The following is a 20,942-nucleotide window of genomic DNA, read 5'->3' as shown; positions in this document are numbered from 1 at the left end:
CTTTTTTATTTCTTAATCTACATCATGATCGAAATTCAGTGTTTAATATTCCACTCCTGAGCATAGGCTTTTTACTCCATGTAGGAGAATGATCAGAGCTTCATCAACCACGCTACGTTGGTGGGTAATATCTAAATATTACGTAAAATCAATATTAAATTAAAAGTAGTCAAAATATACATAGTAAAATTCGCTAACGCAGTACCAACCTAGCAGGCTTTTAGAAGCCCAAAACAAATATGAATGTTTGATTAAATAACGAATAAAGAAAAATAATTGACTACATTCTGAATCAAATGTCAGATTGTTAATGTTAATTAGTTAGGTCTAATTTCGAGAGAGAGATAATCCAACGAATCTCAACTTTTTTTACGTTTTTTGGTTGAGAAACAAAACGGTCGTTTAATGTAATTGCTATTGGAAATTTTTGAAATTTATCAAATATAAAAATATAATCCTGATAAATAGCTGTTAATAGCAGTTAGTCATTTTTAAATAGTTACCCTGATTAATAAGATAAAATAGATATACCTAATTATGATTGATAAATTTTTGTAGTATGTACCTACAGAGAGAAAAATAAATGAATAAATAAAGTCATTTTTGATCTGACAAAATGACATCTGTAATTATGAGTAATGACACTCTTTGGTAATGACAGTGACGTAAAGTATGTTTATGAGATTATGAGATAGAGGTAATAATTACATAATAATACAATGTATATAATTTAAATTATATTTGAGTATTTAAGGACAAGTCATAAGTATAAAAGTACAATAATAAGAGTCGTACACGTCAGCTTAGACCGACGTGACGCTAAAATAGTCAATTCCGCAGGGTCATTTTACTGCTCAAGTGTTTTGCTCACTTATAACTCATTACTTGACTTTTGCTTTAGTTGTAATCAGGGGTATGAAAGTAACAAGTACCGTAATTTTCATTGACTATACTGCCATCTATTAGACAGCTACAGCTTTCAGCACGATTTTTGAACACTTTATGCTGTAGATGGCGCTGTATATGGTGATAACTATAAGGTTTTATAATTTTAATTATTATAAATCGATAAATATTTTTAATAGGAACTTTTAATTAATTTGGCAGTAATGTTTAAGAAAAAGCCGGTTTATTATTTAACTAGCACCACTTTTGAGATTGTCTATGGCATCGAGGGTCCCTGCAACTGGTTTTTAGTTTTCACATTATCTATGATTTTCACTCCTTTTCGAAAGTTTGTGTGTTGATACCGGTTGTGTTTATTGTGCTTAATTTTATTTTTCGTGACTTCGGCGTGTTTTCTGGACTTGTTTGACTTACTCTAATTGACCTTGGCTTTTCTTTACTGGATTTGGATCTTCTTAATTTGTGTGACCTGGCTTTTTCTTACGGGACTTTGAAACTACAAAATTATTTGCACCACAGAATGGCGTCTAACAAGCGTTGGAAGTGTTATTTTGGATGTGATGCTGACGGTAAGCAATTTATTTATTTAAACAACCAGTAGCCAGAACGTCTAAACAATAATCTTATTCATGTTCTTTCAGAGAATGGGTAAAGCTTTAGATTAGGTAAAACCGAATTTCGGGACCGTGGGGGGATGGGGGGGAGAGGGTGGGGAACGCTACCCTTGGTACCACTATCACACCTCGGAACCCCATGGTTATGGAGATATCCATGGTTAAAGTTTTGAGGTTAGAAGAAGAATTTCGAAAGTTAGAGGAACGCTTGGCTCCGGCGCTGCGGGAAGTGCAGCCCTTCCGCCCTTGCGTGCGAAAGCACGCTCACTCATGCTCCGTTCCGCAGCGGAGGCTCAGCCGCTCCTCTACGCATTCGTTCGCGCGCTTTCACACGGCGGGCGAGGGCTGCCCTCCCTCCGCGCCTCCGCGGCACAAAAAAAAAAACACTAGGGGTAGGACAAACCAAGACCACGTGGACAGTGGGGTGCTCCGATTCGGTTTTGGGTATTTTTCGAATATCTAAACCTATATTCTAGCACGCAATGTTACTAATTTTATTAGAATATTATGTCTGACGCGTTATTTTGTTTAAAAGTGTCGATTTGTCACACAATGCAAACAGTACGAGCTCAAAGGTATTATAATAGCTTTAAATTCTTCTTCTAACCTCAAAACTTTAACCATGGATATCTCCATAACCATGGGGTTTTGAGGTGTGACAGTGTTACCTTGTATAGATTCCCCTACACCCTCCACACCCAAAAAAACCCCATAATTCGGTTTTTCTAATTCGGTTTTACCTAATCTAGATCTTAGCCGAATGTTTTCATTTGTTTGATAATTCTATATATAATTATTTGTAATTTCAGACGTTTTGCATCGGTTCCCAAATCCTGTCCAAAATGAAGAAAGATTTAAATTATGGACGAGTGTTTTGGACCCAGAAATGCAAGAAAGAGATCCACTCTATATTTACAATAGTTTAAGATTATGTAACAAACATTTTGAGAGGTGTTATCACACACCTAGTGGGAAATTAACACGAAACGCGTTTCCAACTTTAATCACAGGTAAGTGGAAACTTATTTTTTTTTTTTTTTTTTGAATATCATATCAAAAATTGACCGCTCCAGCGGGGTTCGAACCCGCGTCTCCGACTTGCCGTGTCGGCGCTCTAGCCAATTAAGCTATGGAACGATGCACCCGCTCGAGCGAAATTTTCGATATGATAATTTTTAATTTTCGGTTTAAGCGAACCGTGGCGCCGTCTATAGTGAGCTCTTTACAGAAACCCGTAACTATTCAAAGTTTCATATTACAATGAAAATCTTTGACAGGAGACGACACCGTGCTATTTTTAATATCTAAGATTTTTATTTTTGTGTTACCCACATTAGGAATTCTAAACATTTTTTTTGAATATCATATCAAAAATTGACCGCTCCAGCGGGGTTCGAACCCGCGTCTCCGACTTGCCGTGTCGGCGCTCTAGCCAATTAAGCTATGGAACGATGCACCCGCTCGAGCGAAATTTTCGATATGATAATTTTTAATTTTCGGTTTAAGCGAACCGTGGCGCCGTCTATAGTGAGCTCTTTACAGAAACCCGTAACTATTCAAAGTTTCATATTACAATGAAAATCTTTGACAGGAGACGACACCGTGCTATAATGTGTATAAAATGTTTAGAATTCCTAATGTGGGTAACACAAAAATAAAAATCTTAGATATGGAAACTTATTTTTATATCAAAAAGACTCGACAAACATACAAACCTCTTTTTTTTATACCACTAGGTCGACAAACAAGCGTACGGCTCACCTGATGGTAAGAGATTACCGTAGCTTATAGACGCTTGCAACACCAGAAGCATCGCAAGCGCGTTGCCGACCCAATCCCCAATCCCCCCAGGAGCGTTGGTCACCTTACTCACCAACGGGTACACAATACAGTAATATACAAATACCCTAAAAAATATGCTGTACTAGTAACAGATTCAATGTGTTATATCAGTTACATGGGTTCTATGTAACTAGTGGGCCTAGTTAGTAGGTCGATTTCTGTGTGTTAGAGCAAGGATGATGCTGAGAAGGATATAAGTTACTTAGAATTACTTTAGTTTCTGTTACTTAAATATTCATATTATGTTTTCGTATTAATTTGATTTAAATTATATTATTTGGTATTTCAGTTGCACACCAGGCGTTTAACCAACCATTACTTGTAGATGACTCATTATTAACAGAATCTTCAATTATTGATACACCACGTACGTCCGGTTAGTAGTTATGTTTATTATACATATATTATGTTGCTTCTTTTTATTTATTTTTTCTAAGCAACTTTCTTGGTTGTAAAAATGGTGAGATGCATATGACTAATTAAAGAAAATCACATCCTCATGGACCTAAAACAAAGGCACAATGCCATTATATGTCTCAGTGCTGTAATTACCTCTAGTGTAAACCTCGGCAACACACTCATTATTGCTATTTAAATTTTAGCTACACAAGAAATTACTCAACCATTACTACAGAGTGACCTGCTCATAAATTTTATTAAAGAAGCATTGCCTTCTTTATCACAAGATATGGATGTAACTTTGCATGTACCAGACAATTCAGAAATTCCATCAACATCTCAACATACTATGGATGCAGGTAAGAAAAACTGTTATATTTTTATTAGGAATATTATTTTTCAAGTTGTAGTTTCATCATAAGAAGAGTATAGGAGCTTTTAAAACTAGAAGATACAGCATTGATTGATAAAAAACCCAAGATGCACAGTCTCTAAAAAAAGTTAACTCAAAACTGTCTTCAAATAATCATAAGAAGTTTGAAAAATTAATGATATATAGACATATTTTTTGAGATATTCAACCTTGTATGCATAAATTAAATTTGTATTTACAAAGGAGTGTACAAAAGTGTGTCGTGTTTGATGCATGCATTTGACACAAGCGACTCGATACTATTTGACTGAAATGAGTGCACAATTTAAAATTTTGCGCTCTTTTTGCGGTCAGTTTTGAGATGCTGAGTGTGTATCTTCGGTTATTTTATAAATCAATGAGATAAAAATATATCTTAGTCGCCTTGTACGACCCCCTCAGGATGGTATAGTATGTTGACATATTGTATTCATTCCATCACTACACGGACTTTACTATGGCGTATAAATACTTAAATCGTTTTTTTTTTTTTTTTCAGATAAAACTATTAGTGCTAACAATACCAAAAAACTTAGAAGAAAAGTTTATAAACTCGAAAGTAGGCTAAAAAGCCTAAGTTCGAAGTGTAATGCACAGAAAAAAAAAATTGAATGCGCCAAGAATCTTTCAAATTCAAAAATATTTTTAAATACAATCGATAAGTTGCCGAAATCAATGCAGATTTTTACAAAACTACAATTAAAACATAAAAATAAACCAAGAGGAAGAAGGTATACTACCGATGAAAAAATAATGGCACTCTCCATATTTAAACAGAGCACAAAAGCATATAGTTTTTTAGAAAAATTGTTTGTGCTGCCTTCAAAGAGGCGCTTACAAAAACTATTAAGCCAAATACCGTTAAAACCAGGGATAAATGAAGACATTTTCAAACACTTAAAGAAGACTGTCTGTAGATTACCCAAAGAAAAAAGATTGTGCACCCTGATCTTTGATGAGGTGGCAATAGAACCAGGGCTGTATTTTAATAAAGGTCATATCATTGGGTTTGAAGACTTTGGCTATAAAAACACTTCGAAAATTGCAGATCATGCGTTAGTGTTTATGCTAAAAAGTATCAAAGCAAAGTTTAAACAGCCAATATGCTTCACATTTTGCCAAAGTTGCACAAAAAAAGATGATCTGAAATATTTAATAAAGCTTATAATCAGAGAAATTCATAAAACGGGTCTAAAAATAATAGCTACAATATGTGACCAGTCACAAACAAATGTTAGTGTAATAAAAAGCCTCAGAGATGATACAAGGGGAGAATATTTAAGAAAAGGAAATGATTATATCTCTTTTGCCTTTGAGATTGATGGTAAAAAAATTTTTCCTCTTTTTGATACTCCACACCTTTTAAAAGGGGTGCGAAATAATTTATTAAAAAAGGATGCCTATTACATAAAAAATGGTGTCGAAAAAGTGGCAAAGTGGGCACATATTGTCATGCTATACAATGTGGATGTTGGCAAAGATGAAATAAGACTGGTCAATAAATTGACAGATTACCATGTAATTGAAAAAAAAATACCAAAAATGAAAGTAAAGTATGCTGCTCAAGTATTCAGCCAGAGAGTGTCATCAGCAATAGGTTTTTTGGCAAGTGAGTAGTAAACAAGTAATTTTTAAACAATGGTTATTTAAAACTGTTACTTAGAACTCCCATCTGTGTCATTTTAATACAGCACTGGTTATGTATGCCACTACTCAAATGACGCAGATTAGTAATAGCTAATGTTGCAATATTCAATATATTTATCCATTCCAATTTAGTCTCTTGTATTTTCATACAGAGAATTTTAATATTTTGCCTTGCGAATATCTTTGTGTTTTTCGCCAATTTTGTTATATATATATTTCAATGGTGTTATACATATAAGTAGTTAAAAATTCAAATGTCCAAACAAATTAGACGTTTACAATATTCATTGCATACTTTGATTACGGACTGACTGATTATTAATGTTATTTAACTAATGTTTTTATTTTCTTTCCAGGGCACAATATATTACCCTCCGAGTGTGAAGATACCTCATTTTTCTTATTGACATTTGACAAATTGTTTGATTCTTTTAATGGACACTCTTATTCAGGTACCTCAAAAGAACTAGCAGGGTGTCTTAAAAACAATTCCCCTCACAAAAATTTTTGGTTGGAAGTTATACCCTTACTAAAAAGTATTCAATTTAAAAATGTTATTAAAAAAAGGGATGGCATAGAATCCATCAAATTTGAAAAAGTGCCATCTATTATAAACTGGATTTCCAACATTGAGACGTTTTTAGAAATGTGGGAATTGTTAAAAAAGGAACACCAAATATGTAATTTAATAACTAGACAGTTTAATCAAGACCCCTTAGAAAATTTCTTTTGTGGTATTAGAAGTAACGGTGTCCGAAATACAAATCCTACCTGTGCTCAATTTGTAAACGCATATAAAACACTATTAGTCAATAACTTAGTCTCACCTCATTCAGTTAACGCGAACTGTGAAGCAGACGATAATAAATGCTTGCAGTCATTATGTCACCTTTTAAATGATCCTAAAGACAGTGCTATGCAAGAGAAAAACAGTAATTTTCATATCGATAGCTTTATAGATAATTTATCTCTTCCAATTACAGTTGGCGACGATGAGCATAATGTTCTTTATAATGAATCAAAACGGTATGTTGCAGGGTATATAATTAATAAATGCCAAAAGATATTTAAATCTTGTAATATTTGCAGAAATATATTCATTAATCCCGAAAGAGACCCTGCTACATATACGTATTATCGTGATTACACGAAAAAATCATTAATATATGCAAACAATGATTTTATTGCATTAACTAGAAAAATTTATAATGTAATATTATTATGCTTAAGAGACTCTCCAAACGAGAAACAATTGGAAGAGAAAATTATTTACTTTTTAAATATCGATGTAGATTTTAACATGATTTCTTGCGATACACATAAGTCTCAGTTAATTAAGTGTATAATTAAAACTGCAATTAATATTGTCGTTCATAGTTGGTGTAAAGGTGTAAACCAATTAATAAAAGGAAAAATTGTTACTTTTGACGAAAGTGATGTGGTAAAAGCACAGGCTAGGAGTTATTATTTGAAAAAATTAAAAAAAATAAAGCAATAACTATTTAATCTTGTAGTTTTTTTTGTTACCTACTAATACCTATAAATAGTATTTTGGTAGGTAAAGTACCAACAAAATCGTAAGCGCCCTCTAGTGTAACTATAGTAACTTTTGATAGCGCCATCTCTTAGGCAGCACAGAATACTTAATTTCATTTGACTCCCACTGATTTGTTAGAGTGGCTTATCTATACCTATATATTAGTGTATTATCTATGGTTGTAATCGAACGATCGTTCAGAGTGGTCGTCGCTCTTACATTTATAAGTAAGTGCTGTTATTTTAATAATAAAAACTCTTTAATCCTCATGCTAAGTAAATATTTCGTGACTATCATTGATACTTTACTAAAGTTAGATTATTAAATATTTAGTTTTACTTTGTTCACAATTCACCGGCTTGTAGTTTTTGTTATTACTTGAATTTTACTTGAATTAGTTATCACTTCAATGGTATTACTTGAATGTTTGTGGTATAAAGTATTTTTTTCTTTATAATTATAGATAAATTAACCGCTGATTCCCAAAGTAATCATGTCCCTCCAGGAGGTAAGTGTATTTATATTAAAAATATATATTAAGTGTAAATTTCTTAACTGAATGTGACTCAGTCTGACAATGAGTGTATAAATTATAATCTACAATTTACATTACCACTAATACTACTATATATTTTTAAATGTAAATTATTCATGGTACCCTCTTTTTGTAAAGTAAAAAGTATTAGAAATCTCTTGCTTTGTACATCTTTGAAACATTAATGCTTGAACAAGCAATGAAAGTTTACATATTCTAGAGAGATGCTCAGTGTTGTGTAGCAAATAATTCACTCCAATTTCTAAAGAATAAAATAATAGTTTATAAATAATAATAAAATTCCTAACAATCATAACTACTCATCTTCTGTTAGTCTATATGTAACTTAATTGTTGAGGTATATGAGTAAAATGTTTACTATTTCAGCAATTCGACCAAGCTGCAGCTAATGTTAAGAAGCTGAAGTCCCTCCCCAGTGACGGAGATCTATTGGAGCTGTATGGTTACTTCAAACAAGCAACCGTTGGTGATGCCGACCCTGCAAGTAAGTGTATTTTTTTAAGAAAATTGTCACAATTCAATAACTTGATTTTTAATCAACTCCCAAAAAAGGATGACGTTTTCAATTCAGCTTTTTTTATGTATGTTACCTCAGAACTTTTACTGGGTGGATAAATTTCGGTTTTTGGTAACATTTTAATTTAATCAAGATCTGACAACTAATTTCTGAGTTGTATCTAATAATGCATATTTACTTGACTGTTTCTTCGCTCACCTATGTTGTATTAACCTCATAACTTTTTAATGTGTAATCCTTGTTTTAAACGATATCTGATGCTTGTCTAGAGTTTTTGTTTAATTTGATCGAAATGTGTCGATTACTTTTTTTTAAATCTTTGATAATGCGTATTTACTTTACTATTTTTTCATCTATCTACATTTCTATGATTTTATTGACCCATAAAGTAAATGGAATTTGTTATTGTTATTGATAATATTTTTAAGAAAACTATCAGAATTCAATGATATGAATTCATATTTCTACTGTTATTTATGTTACTATGAATGAGGGACTATGCATTATTTTCACTCACATGACATATGAGAAATTAATTCGTCATTTAATAACTTCTTGATTTAAAATACAAAACATGGAATTTTTCTTATCAAAACTATTTCGTTTAAAAACAGTTTGTAAACTTCATCACTAATAAAACTGTTATATACTATATATCCATATTGTGCTGTGCATACCATATATCCATATCTTAATTTACTATACTGCTTCAATATGTCTTGACAGATACAGTCTTAGAAATTGATACAAAAATACAATTTTTCTCATACAATGTTTTTTTTTAAAGTATGATATGAATGCTAAATGAACATAGCATTATTAGAATTATCTTTAAACTATGACCATGTCCTCGGCGCGACTTGAAATTGAGTATAATTATATAAAGTTAGATTATTTAATTACTTTTAAATGGTGTACAATAAAGGATAAATAAATAAATAATTGAGAAAATATTCTAAAATAAAATAATTAAAATTATATGTTAATGTTCATTGGAAAGAAAAAGGTTTTAAGTGACACATGAAAAAATATCAATTCTTTTCACGTCTAGATAGACTACGTGTTAGTAGATAAGCAGACTTAATTACCTATTAATTTTTTTAGATGTTTTATCATTTGTATATATATCGACTGTCGTTTCGAATTTCTTTTCTTCATCTTTAAAAATAATGTTTTATAATGATACAGATTTTTTTATATTGTTCAGTATAATGCCAAAGAAATTCGGTAAAATGCGATAAAGAAGATAATTCCATTTATTTGCATGCTCCAAGGTCGATGGGGTTAATGAACACAATTCACTGCCAATTTTATGATATTCGCTGCATTTGCTTTACATTTATAATTTTATATGTTGGTATTTTGTTTAATGTTATGAAAAGTAAAGCTGTCAATATTTCGAAAACTAGGTAGGTAAGTAGTAGGTAGGCTAGGCAAATTAATTCTCTCAAAACATAGTCAATACAATAATAAAGCTAAAAGGCCTTTATCAATACTTACGTCTTTATTTTAACGTATTTGTTTGAAAACAGATTGATACGACAACTTCAACGGAAGTGCTATATGAGGAAAACACGTTAGTATTTACATAATGGCGTATTTCTTGTAATATCTTACAAATCAACAAGTCTGAGCTGGTTTAAGTTCTTTTAGATCGTATTAATTTTACTTGGATAGTCATTTCGTGTTTTAATATATTTATAAAGAAGTCGGAAGTTGGCTTAGCTATTAGGCTTAGATATTTACATTTTTGTATATTTTAGTGATAATTTTGTTGAGCACATCATATGTAAAATTTTTATTAATTGATTCTTTAATGGATTTTCTATTACATAATTGTCAACAGTTTTCAATTATTAACCGACTTCAAAGACAGAAGGTTCTCGAGTATACTTTATTTTGTATTTGCGCATAGCGTAAGCGTAACGATTCCGATGATTCGTTCTTTGTTCGAAAGCTGCTACTTATCATGTGGTCTCATTTCAATTTGAGTGAGATTACACTTTGCAGCAGACTTTCAGATGAGCCGTCAATTGCTTATTTTTTAACCGATGTCAAAAAAGGAGGTAGTTCTCAATTCCTTTTATTTTTTTTTTATGTACTCTCACAATGTTACCTCAGAACTTTTGACTGGGTTGATCGATTTTGATAATTTTTGTTTTAATCGGTGTGTGTCAAGTGGTCCCATTTAAATTTAATAGCGATCTAACAAGTAATTTATATTTAATAATGCGTATTTTTTGACTACTTTTCGGTCGACTTACGTTGTATTATACCGCATAACTTTTCATTGGGTGTACAGATTTTGATAATACTTATTGTAATCGAAAGCTTTTGCTTGTTTTGTGGTACTGTTTAAATTTGATCGAGATCTGATAACTAATTTTTAAGTAATCTTTGATAACGCGTATCTACTTGATAATTTTTTCGTCTACGTAGGTACGTTGCGTCGATGTAATTATAGTCGGTTTTTTTTCGTTCGCTATCAAACACAATTATCATAAATCAACAATATTCTTACGTATTGTAAGCGTTAATTATGTCAGTCAGTTTATATTTGCTAATTTCGTTTCCATTCTTAGCCCTAACTGACCTTGTCTGTGAATGATAATTTATGATGCATTTAAATGTTTGTGTAGTCACCTGTATTCCTAAGTAGTACTTAAAGAGGATTATTAAAGCTATTAACTAAAGGTTAAAAACATTGAAAAGTCTTACTATATAATATTATTACCTCTTTAACTCAAATTGTGATAAAAAATGTAAGATTTTATAATTAAGATCTATGCATTATAAAATAACTTTAGTAAGATATACCATTATAATGTTGAAAATATCGTTTTTTTTATTCTTTCAAAAGATTTTTAGTTAAGTACCTTATTCTTGTGTCCATCCATTGTCCATCGAAGTAGGGCTGGTACTCAATTAAATAATATTAAGGAAGAAGTGATTGTTGCTATTTCAGTTTTATCCTCAATCATCCTCAAGAGGATGATTTAGTAGACAAAATCTGAATACGTCAGTTTATCCTTTTTGTGATGTTTTTTCTGTTAGTTGGAAAACCCGTCAACTGCTTGTATGCTAATGTGCAACGATATTTCACAAGATGTATTTTTTAACAAATTCAACGCTATATCGACTAACGTTCGACGAACATAACATTGATATGGCCGATATTGACATGGCCTAAATGATAGTGGCTTTTTTATTGACGTCTAACGCGTTAATATTGTTCTTACAAAGACGTTTTATTTATTTGATGCGGTGTGTTGTATTAAATATTTGTTGTATCGCTGTAAGCTATCATCAATGAAAGCTGAACTACCATAAAATATTCTGTAAATTCCATAATCATTACATAGTATAAAACAAAGTCGCTTCCCGATGTCTGTATGCTTAGATTTTTAATACTACGCAACAGATTTGATGCGGTTTTTTTTAGTAAATTGAGTGATTCCAAAGGAAGGTTTATATGTATAATACATGTATTAATACATAAAAAAGTTGAGGAATACTGATAGTTTTTGCAAACGCTGCTGCCCGTCATCGGCCTGTGTATTTCAATGCCAGCAGTTGGATGGTTATCCCGCCATCGGTCGGCTTTATAAGTTCCAAGGTAGTAGTGGAAGTATTTTTGTCGTAAACTTATGGAGGACTATGTCCAGCAGTGGACTGTATAGGCTGTAATGATGTATATGATGATTATGATGATGAAGTCGGGGCGGGTCGCTAGTATGCTATAAATATATAAGATCATGTAAATGAGTTTAAAATACAATGATGCTAAAGTATAAAAGCTTATATTAAAATTTTATTTGGGCAATAAAAGAGGTATAAATACAGAAAAATTCCAGCAAATTTTCCACTACTTAGATGTCTGATTATTCGTCTATTGGTTAAGTATAAAAAAAAATAAGTAAAAAATCAGTGTTAGCTAGCAACTTGGACTTCGGAACTAATAATCTACTCATTACTTTATTTTAATCTTTGATACGAGGCGTTGACGTTAATACACAATTTTATACCGAAACGTATTAAGGATTTTTTACCATATTTCGAAATGTTTTTAAAATTTCTTTCAATTTAGACTAGTTTGTTGGCGCAATTTCTGCTCTGTGGCGGGTTGTGGTCTCGATTCCCGTCTCGAGTCTGGGTATTGCATATGTACTCGTATTATTTATGAGTATTTTTGTAAAAATGTAGCTCTATCAGTCGACTGTAACTATAACACAAGCATTAAGTCATTTATTCCTAAGATAAGTATCTTAAGAAGAGATGACTACCTAGTTATAAAAAAAATTAGGACTTTGGTGTGACGGTGTCTGCTTAAACATAGAAGAAAAAAAAATAGACAAAAAGTGGACAAAACTGAACTTTTTTGACGTTCAAATCTCTTAGAAAGGGAAATGTTCTCACAAGTGCGTTTTGCGTTCAACGGCCTCTGCTACCATCATATCCGACATCATAGGGGCCCTCAGCTACTTACCAAGCTAGCGTAACGTGCTTAAGCTCAATTGAGTAAAATTTATTTATATGTATGTACTTATATTGTTATCTAATGTTTACGCGAATTTCACTCATTATAATGATACAACTTTATCGGATTTTAACGCTGCTTATTACTTTTTTTTAATGCCCGACGTTTCTGATACTTTACAACCATGGTCACGGGAGAGTCGTCGTCGGGAACAGTCCTTAAAAACTTACTAAACCGCGGTAAAATCCGAAAAAGTTTTTTCTTTACAATAGGTACATATATTTTGCTGCTCTAAACGTTACTAATTAATTTATAAATAATACAAATCTTCATTTGTTTTATTTACAGTGGAATAAAATATAAATCATTTTAAATGAATATATTTGCTATTATATTGTTGTGTACAAAGATCATGAAAGTATAACGTAAAAAAAAAATAATAATAATAATCAGCGCTTCACATTCAACGGCCCCAGTAGGATTTTCTCCTGTGTCGGGGGTCCGGAAACACACACAATACACAAACACAAAGCCCAGACCACAACTAACATCTATATGGTCGATATAAATGTCTGTCGTGAGCGGGAATCGAACCCGCGACCGCCAGCGCAACTGCCAGTGCTATGGCCGCTGCGCCAAGGCGTCGTCAATGTTCATATTCTAACAATAATCCTGCAAATACAATGAGTTTTTCACATATCAATTTATATATTTTGATAATTGGTTTATAATTAATTCACTGGTGAAAGCCATGGCTTTGCTTATGTACGGTTATTGTATTAATACACGTATTATATGCAATATAGGTATGGAACTATATATATATATTTATAGTATAGGTACTTTCGTTTTCTCTTTCGATGAGATCCGGTCTTGAGAAGTCAAGTCAGCTGAATCTCTCTCAAGAAATCTCAAGAAGTTTAGAATCTAAAGATTTAAATCAGTGTCTCAACTTTAATTCAAGAGGGTCTCAACCACAGACACTTTTACTTGATTAATTTTAAAATTTTTTATTTAATCATAGCCTTAGTTCTAAAATAATAATTATTAAAAAAAATCTACTATCATATCCTTTTCGTGTGATCTATCTTGTAATTTTCCCTTAAAAGCATAACGATATTGAATCGTTAGCTTATCTGTAAATTATGAAACGTGCAAATAAATAATTAGGTAATATATTAAAATAATTGTTATTTAATTTAGGTAAAAATGAAGTTAATCACATAGATATTTTAATCTTTATAATATATATAATTTTATAATATACTCGTAATATATATATATATATATATATATATATATATATATATATATATATATATAATATTTATAACGTGTATGATTGTTTATCATTTAAGTAGGTGTTTGTTTCGTATAGGTATAAAGACCAAGTGTCACGCTTTTTGCGGTTGTACTCCTGTGAAACAACTCGATCAATTTTTATATTTTTTTTTAATGTGTATTTTGTAGATATAGCTCGTAAAGTATATTTCTAGTATTTTTCAATTCGTTTTTCATACAACTAGGTCGGCAAATAAGCGTGCAGTTCACCTGATAATAAGCGATTACCGTAACTTTTATCGTCGCCTGCAACACCAGAAGCATAACAAGCGTGTTACCGATCCTACCCGCAATTCCTCCCAGGAGCTCTAGTCACCTTACTGACCACATGACACACAGCCGTACGCTTGTTTGCCGACCTAGTTACATAAAAAAAACACGGAGAAAGAGGCCTATGTCCAACTGTATGTTACAGGCCGAATGCGTTCTGTAAGGTCGAGGTACTTCCCCAGTCGGGCTGTTCCAGATTTAAGCAGGATATTCCCTGTTGTGCCCTGCCGTAATGAATTATCCTGCCCCTCTTTTGTTTTCCGTAAAAACCCCTACAAAATATTACAAAAACTTTAAAAAACAGATAATGCAATAAAGTATATAATAATAATGTGAGTTGTGACCAAAGGCAATAGAGATTAATTTCTAATGTAATAAAGGTGTTACCTATTTCTATTAGATAAGATAAAAATAAATTTCATTACGGCCTAGATAACTTACGATTATTGATAATACAGCCTTTTTCGCGTCAATGCTCACTTGGAGTTTTCATATCTCAAAAAAAAAAAAAAAAATGTATACCGATCTTATTATAAAACAAGCTGAGTTCTGTGACTTTGACTGCGTTTATTATATTATCAGTAAAGATAATGTGCAAAAGGTATAAAATATAAAGATAGGAATTAATAGATTTTAAATGTATAGTATTTTAATTCTTAAAAAATTTCTTTGTACGTAGGACTTAGAACAATCGTTGTTCCTTAAAACTTTAGTTATTTTATTTTAAACTATAGATGTGCTCCGTGATTTCACCCACGTTTATTTATGAAAAAAAGAGGTACTATAGTATTATATGATCTAGCCTTCCTCGATAAATGGGCAATATAACACTGAAAGAATTTTTTGAATCGGACCAGTAGTTCTTGAGATTGGCGCGTTCAAGCATACAAACAAAACAAACTCACACTTCAGCTTTATATTAGTATAGATCGCATTAATATGATCGCAATAATATTATGATAAGAACTAAGCGTTTACGAAATAAAACTTATAATTATAAGAATTAATTAAAATCTGTTTAGTAGTTTTCCGCGATGTGTACACAATTTAGGTCTCTGTCATTTTTTGTAAACTGTGTTTTTCTTTTCCTTGTTATTTATATCCTTTTAAATTCTTGTACTGTGTAGGGTGTTTAACACCTTTGTTTCTAAGAAAGACAACCCTGCCTACCTTAAATCCATACTAATATTAGAAAGAGGTAAAGTTTCTAACTTTGTTCGTTTGTAGGGGGTAATCTTCGCAAATACTGATTCGATCATGAAAATTCTTTCAGAAAGCTACACTATTCAGGAGTGATATAGGCTATATTTAATTTTTTTTAACAAAAAAATCAGTGAAAAATAATAGTATATGTATATCAAGTCGGAAAAATGCGAGCGAGATGAAAATTTTTCTAGGTATATATTTGTATCACAAAAATAATAATTAACGCCCAACTAATTGCACGGGTTGGCTATTACATAATAAACGCAATAGAAATATATTATAGTATATATGTATATATGTAATATAATCTATATGTACTTTACGCATATACAAATACAATTATTAACTAAACCAAGAGCCGTGCAAGAACCCACAGCTCTTGAAATGAAAATATTTACTTCCCCATAAAGTGATGTTTACACGCACGAACGTCAAAAAAAATCTACATTTAAAAAATCATGGTAACAAATCAACTGACAATTTTAAAATTGCTACAATTTGACATTAAGATTGCAAACTACAATCACCCAGTTTTATGCAATAAATAACAATATTTTTTATTTTGCTCCCATTTCTAGTGTCTTAGTAGAAATATGTGGTATATATTATGTCATCGGTTTTATTAAATATAACAAATTAGTATGGACGCTAGTGTTGGCCCAAATAAAAAAGCCAGAGAAAAAAAAAAACACTGTCAAAAACACAAACGGAAAGTATTTCATTGCTCATTGCGTCAACGGGCCAGAAAGGTTGACTAATTGAAGCTGATATCGTGTTATTAGTACTTTTATGGGTTTTAATTACACGCAACACTTATCTATAACAGATATTATCGTTTGTGACTATCTCTATTTCGAGGTCAACCCGTATTTGTTCATATATTGTATATTTTGAAGTACTACGAGTACGTATAACCGTTCTGCTTTAGTGATATGACAATTTACTCAACACAGACGGTCAGGGTTGTTCCAGGGCGGGCGGAATTATAAACAAAAATATATAAAAAAAATGCTTAACATTACAAGAATTAAAGTAGAATGAGAATCCTGTTTCGTAGTCCTGAAAACATACAATATAATAAAAACGCCCAGAAAATATCTTAATGCAAAATTTGGAGCATACTGACTGGTGAAGTACTTGGGTACTACTTCACAGCTAAATACCGTTCTCAAGTAATCTTTTGTATCTGTGCTCAGTTAGTGAGGTAGTCAGAGCCCCGGGGGAGGTTAAGGGGTTAGTGTCAGCATCACCTTGCTCCTGGTTTTGCAGGACCGTACTCTTGTTTGCCATCTTTACCACTACATAGTATAAAATAAAGTCGCCTCCCGCTGTCTGTATGCTTAGATCTTTAAAACCACGTAACGGATTTTGATGCGGATTTCTTTAGTAAATAGAGTGATTCCAGAGGAAGGTTTATATCAGGAGTTCCCAACCAGGGGGCACGCCTCCCAAGGGGGGCGTAGAGAGATGTCAAGGGAAGGGAAAGCGTTTGTAATTTCTTTTTTTTTTATACCACTGAGGTGGCGAACAGGCAAGAAAAAACATAAAACCATGCGTGCAATTCACAAAAATTTATTATTTTAATTTCAAATTTTAAAAATTGTTTATTATAATTAAAATAAAATGCTTTTAAGTACATAACGTGCGTTTTTTGTATTTATTGAAAATGAACATAAAAAAATTATTAATAGTCTGGGGAGCCTCAACAAAACAAAGGTTGAGAAACCCTGGTTTATATATATAATACATGCATAATATGGTAGAAGAACACTGATAGCTTTAGAGGTTTCTCTGATGTCATAAATAAACACATTTTTTTTGCGCTTACATTACAAATCTTTTTTGCCTGGCTCTTTCCCATTTTATTTGGGGTCGGCCTTCCGTATCATGTGCCTCCAGATGACACGGTCCTGGGTCGTGTCTTTGTTGACTTGGGCTTCTTTGAGGTTCTTATTTACTACAGCGATCCATGTGATTCGGGGTCTTATATTGCAAATATTTATTTTATATTTTATACTTAGTATCAGCATTGCACCCATGCGAAACCGGGGTGGGTCGCTAGTAATATATTAAAAAAATATATCTGTATCATCAGGAATAAGCCGATAACACGATATCTTTATACGATAACTATAATATTGGGTATCGCGGCGTATCGTAATATATCCGTTTCGTGACACGTGGGTTATAGTTAATCCCACGTACTTAGCAGTTTCATTAACCACGATATTAAACCAACCGTGCGATTTCTTATAGGAATCGTGATACTTTTATCTATCTGATTAATAGTTTGTTAGATAACCGACTTAATCGAAAACATCATTTGTTGAAATAATCCTCGGTCTAACAACGAGTGTTAATCTATAGGACAGATACAAGCAATATGCATTCAGTTAAACAGCACAGGTATTCTAAACTATGTTACAAAAAATGAATAAAACGAAACAGTAGCTTGTATTTAGTAGGAATTTATATTCTGCTTTTACAACCAGTTCCATTTAAATATAATTATGTAAAAGCGCGAAGTCACCTAATCAAATATTTACTAAATAATAAATGACATTTGAAGCTATAATTTGGCGTAGAAATAGATTGTGGGCCAGTGTGCAACACACGAGAAGATGTGTACCACGCTTTAGTGGAGTGTGTTCAGGTTGGAGCCGAGTGCAGTGTTTTGGAAGAGGAAATTGATTTTAATTTTAGATGTGTGGGAATTTGCAATTCGATTATTTCCAATCATGCGTCAAAATAAGCGATAGCTAGATCAAATTTAAATGAGAACATTGACAAGCACCACATTCGATTAAAAGAAAAATGAAAATAGCGTTATTCTTAGTAGTAAACCATTGATTATACGTAAATAAAACCGATTGACTAGCCCGTTGGCGCAGTTTGTAGTGTGCTTGTTGTTCCGCGGGTTGCGGGTTCGATTACCGCCGAGTCTGGGCGTAATATGTGTATTATTACACGTATTATTTATATGTATACTTAAAAGAATAAAGAATTATAATAGTAATTATTATTAACATATATTTTGTTCTTTGCAGATAAGCCCGGTATGTTTGATCTTAAGGGCAAGGCCAAGTTCGAGTCCTGGAGCAGCAAAAAGGGCACGTCAAAGGAGGACGCACAAAAGGCGTATATCGCTAAAGTCGAGAGCCTGATCGCTTCTATCGGTCTCCAGTAAATACTTATAAGCTAAAACACTACTATTTCTTTATATTTATTTATACGTTGCCACCATAAATTTCGTGTTGTCAACATAAGTTGTGTTACCAACATAAATGCTATGTTGCCAGCATTATCGACATAATATTAAGCGTTGTCATTTTGTTACGTTTGTTGTGATTTTTTTTAACAAGTTTTCGAACGCACAAAATAAGTTAAAATCCATATTCTTCCTTTATAAGCATTTATTTACTAACAGATATTTGTGATGGAAATCACCAAACTAAGAAAATTATAAAATTAATATATGTAAATCATATTTTTATATTTAAATTTATCTAGAGGTTTTTATTATGTTTAGCTAATGGTGTGTCTAGATTTGGTTTGTGAAGGTTGTTGACCAGATTTCTAAAAATTACCGTTATGAATTTGAGATGCTTTTTGTTTTGGAGTCATAACGTTTCTTATATATTTAGTCTATGGGTACATCACAATATTGTAAGACTTGGAACACAACTCGGTGCTCTATTTTAATTGTTGTTCAATATCACATATTTTGTTATTCTTTTTATACCGGCGTCAAATAAATAAATGGAAATTTTTACTTGTTTTTATTTTTAATACAAAAAATTGCTAAATAGATTAAAATACAATGTATGTAATTATTTTTTGTTTATTGTTTTGTATATAAAACTTAGCTTAGTTACTACATGATTAACAGTGTTATGTACATTGTTATACAAACAAATTTATTACTATTTAAAGAAATAAGCTTAAACTATTGTCCGGGGATATAACTAATTTACTGGTTATACCTTTACCTATTCTAAATATAATCTTTTGATTAAAAAGACATAAACAGTACAAGTAAGGTTCAAATTTTTAACTCTTTTTAATCAATTACTGATCGATTAGAAAGAGAAAACGAACTTTTAATGTGTAATTAATTCAAATATCCAATAACCCCGCAAGCGATTGCCGGTCCAGACGTGCCCGTGAGAGCACTATCCTCAGTACCAGCTCTGCCGTAGTCATCTTCACTTTTCGATATAGCTATGGACCTGCCCATAATAGAGCGTGGGCCAGTTAGAGAAATTAGATGGTCCACGATTTTGACAGCTAAAGTTTGGCCTTCTTCAGCTTTGATGTTACCAAGGTCGCCGACATGACGGATGTGATCTCGAGGACCGCCGTGACGACCCTGAGAAATTATAATTGGTGATTGGGTTATTTTTTATTTATTAATATTCGTGCCAAATTTGAAGTAAATCCATGCGGTATTCTTTGAGTTTATCCCGGACATACATACAGACAAACAGACAAAAATTCTAAAAACTATATTTTTTGGCTTCGGTATCGATTGTAGATCACACCCCAAGTATTATTTTAAAAAAATATTCAATGTACAGTTTTGACTTTCCTACAATTTTATTATATGAAGGTATAAATTAACACATTTGAATATATTTAAATATAGTGCATTATAAATAAAAAAATATTTTGACTCGAGCGCAAGTCATTTAGATAAGAGAAAAAAAAAAAACAAAATTTTCTCTTCACCTATAAAATTACTTTCTATCTATAAATTTACCGTTCCAGTAATTTTATGTAGCCCTAGTAAGTTACAATGTGACGTTACGTTTTTTTCATTATTTTTGTAGTTTAATAGATTTTTTTATAATTTTTTATTCCTTCCGATTCGACACTTACTGATTGTGGTTGTATAGCACTTGCGTGCTACGGCGGCTGGGGGTCGTCTTTTGATTTCGTTGTGAACTACTTGAAGGGTTGAATAAATAAAACCACGACAGTATTATGATCTACGTATCGACCACCGACACCAACGACCGATTGCTCATTTATTTAATTCATTAATCTTAAATACTATACTGCGTAAATAAAGTTTTAGCACGATCTATGTTGATCCGCACGCCATCTGTCGAGCTTTGGACAACCTTAACATACAACGATATTGAATTATACACAATATTGGTTAACGTTCTGAACAGTGGTAGTGCAATAAGAATTCGAAACAGTCAATAAAACCCAT

General features: G+C 32.0%; 3 protein-coding genes across 4 annotated transcripts in view; 2 read left to right on the top strand and 1 right to left on the bottom strand.

Annotated features, from left to right (window-relative positions):
- The first annotated feature begins 642 nt into the window (after positions 1 to 642).
- LOC123653734 (acyl-CoA-binding protein homolog) lies at positions 643 to 19,493 on the top strand. Of its 2 annotated transcripts, none has more exons than XM_045589722.1 (4): positions 643 to 697; positions 7,821 to 7,865; positions 8,280 to 8,397; positions 18,772 to 19,493. In XM_045589722.1, the coding sequence occupies exons 2-4, from the start codon at positions 7,851 to 7,853 to the stop codon at positions 18,909 to 18,911; spliced, it is 273 nt and encodes a 90-aa protein (XP_045445678.1). In that variant the 5' UTR covers positions 643 to 697; positions 7,821 to 7,850; the 3' UTR covers positions 18,912 to 19,493. The 2 variants fall into 2 exon arrangements, with proteins under 2 accessions (XP_045445678.1, XP_045445677.1); XM_045589721.1 differs by lacking the exon at positions 643 to 697 and adding an exon at positions 7,508 to 7,584.
- Positions 1,551 to 7,318, top strand: LOC123653884. Its single transcript, XM_045589861.1, has 7 exons — positions 1,551 to 1,554; positions 2,330 to 2,530; positions 3,652 to 3,738; positions 3,965 to 4,120; positions 4,673 to 5,782; positions 6,177 to 6,846; positions 7,198 to 7,318. Exons 1-7 carry the CDS (start codon positions 1,551 to 1,553, stop codon positions 7,316 to 7,318), a joined length of 2,349 nt encoding a protein of 782 aa, XP_045445817.1.
- A 54-nt stretch (positions 19,494 to 19,547) lies between the features above and the next one.
- LOC123653730 (tetraspanin-6-like) overlaps positions 19,548 to 20,942 on the bottom strand; it is an 89,640-nt gene continuing 88,245 nt past the window's right edge. Inside the window, exon 7 of the mRNA XM_045589716.1 lies at positions 19,548 to 20,093. Coding sequence (XP_045445672.1) covers positions 19,836 to 20,093 — 258 coding nt within the window. The 3' untranslated portion in view covers positions 19,548 to 19,835. The remainder of the gene's footprint in view (positions 20,094 to 20,942) is intronic.

The sequence above is a fragment of the Melitaea cinxia genome, chromosome 5, assembly GCF_905220565.1.
Source record: "Melitaea cinxia chromosome 5, ilMelCinx1.1, whole genome shotgun sequence".
NCBI classification, from domain to species: Eukaryota; Metazoa; Arthropoda; class Insecta; order Lepidoptera; family Nymphalidae; genus Melitaea; species Melitaea cinxia.
Note: the sequence above shows the minus strand (reverse complement) of the source record. Positions and strands in the feature narration are given on the sequence as shown.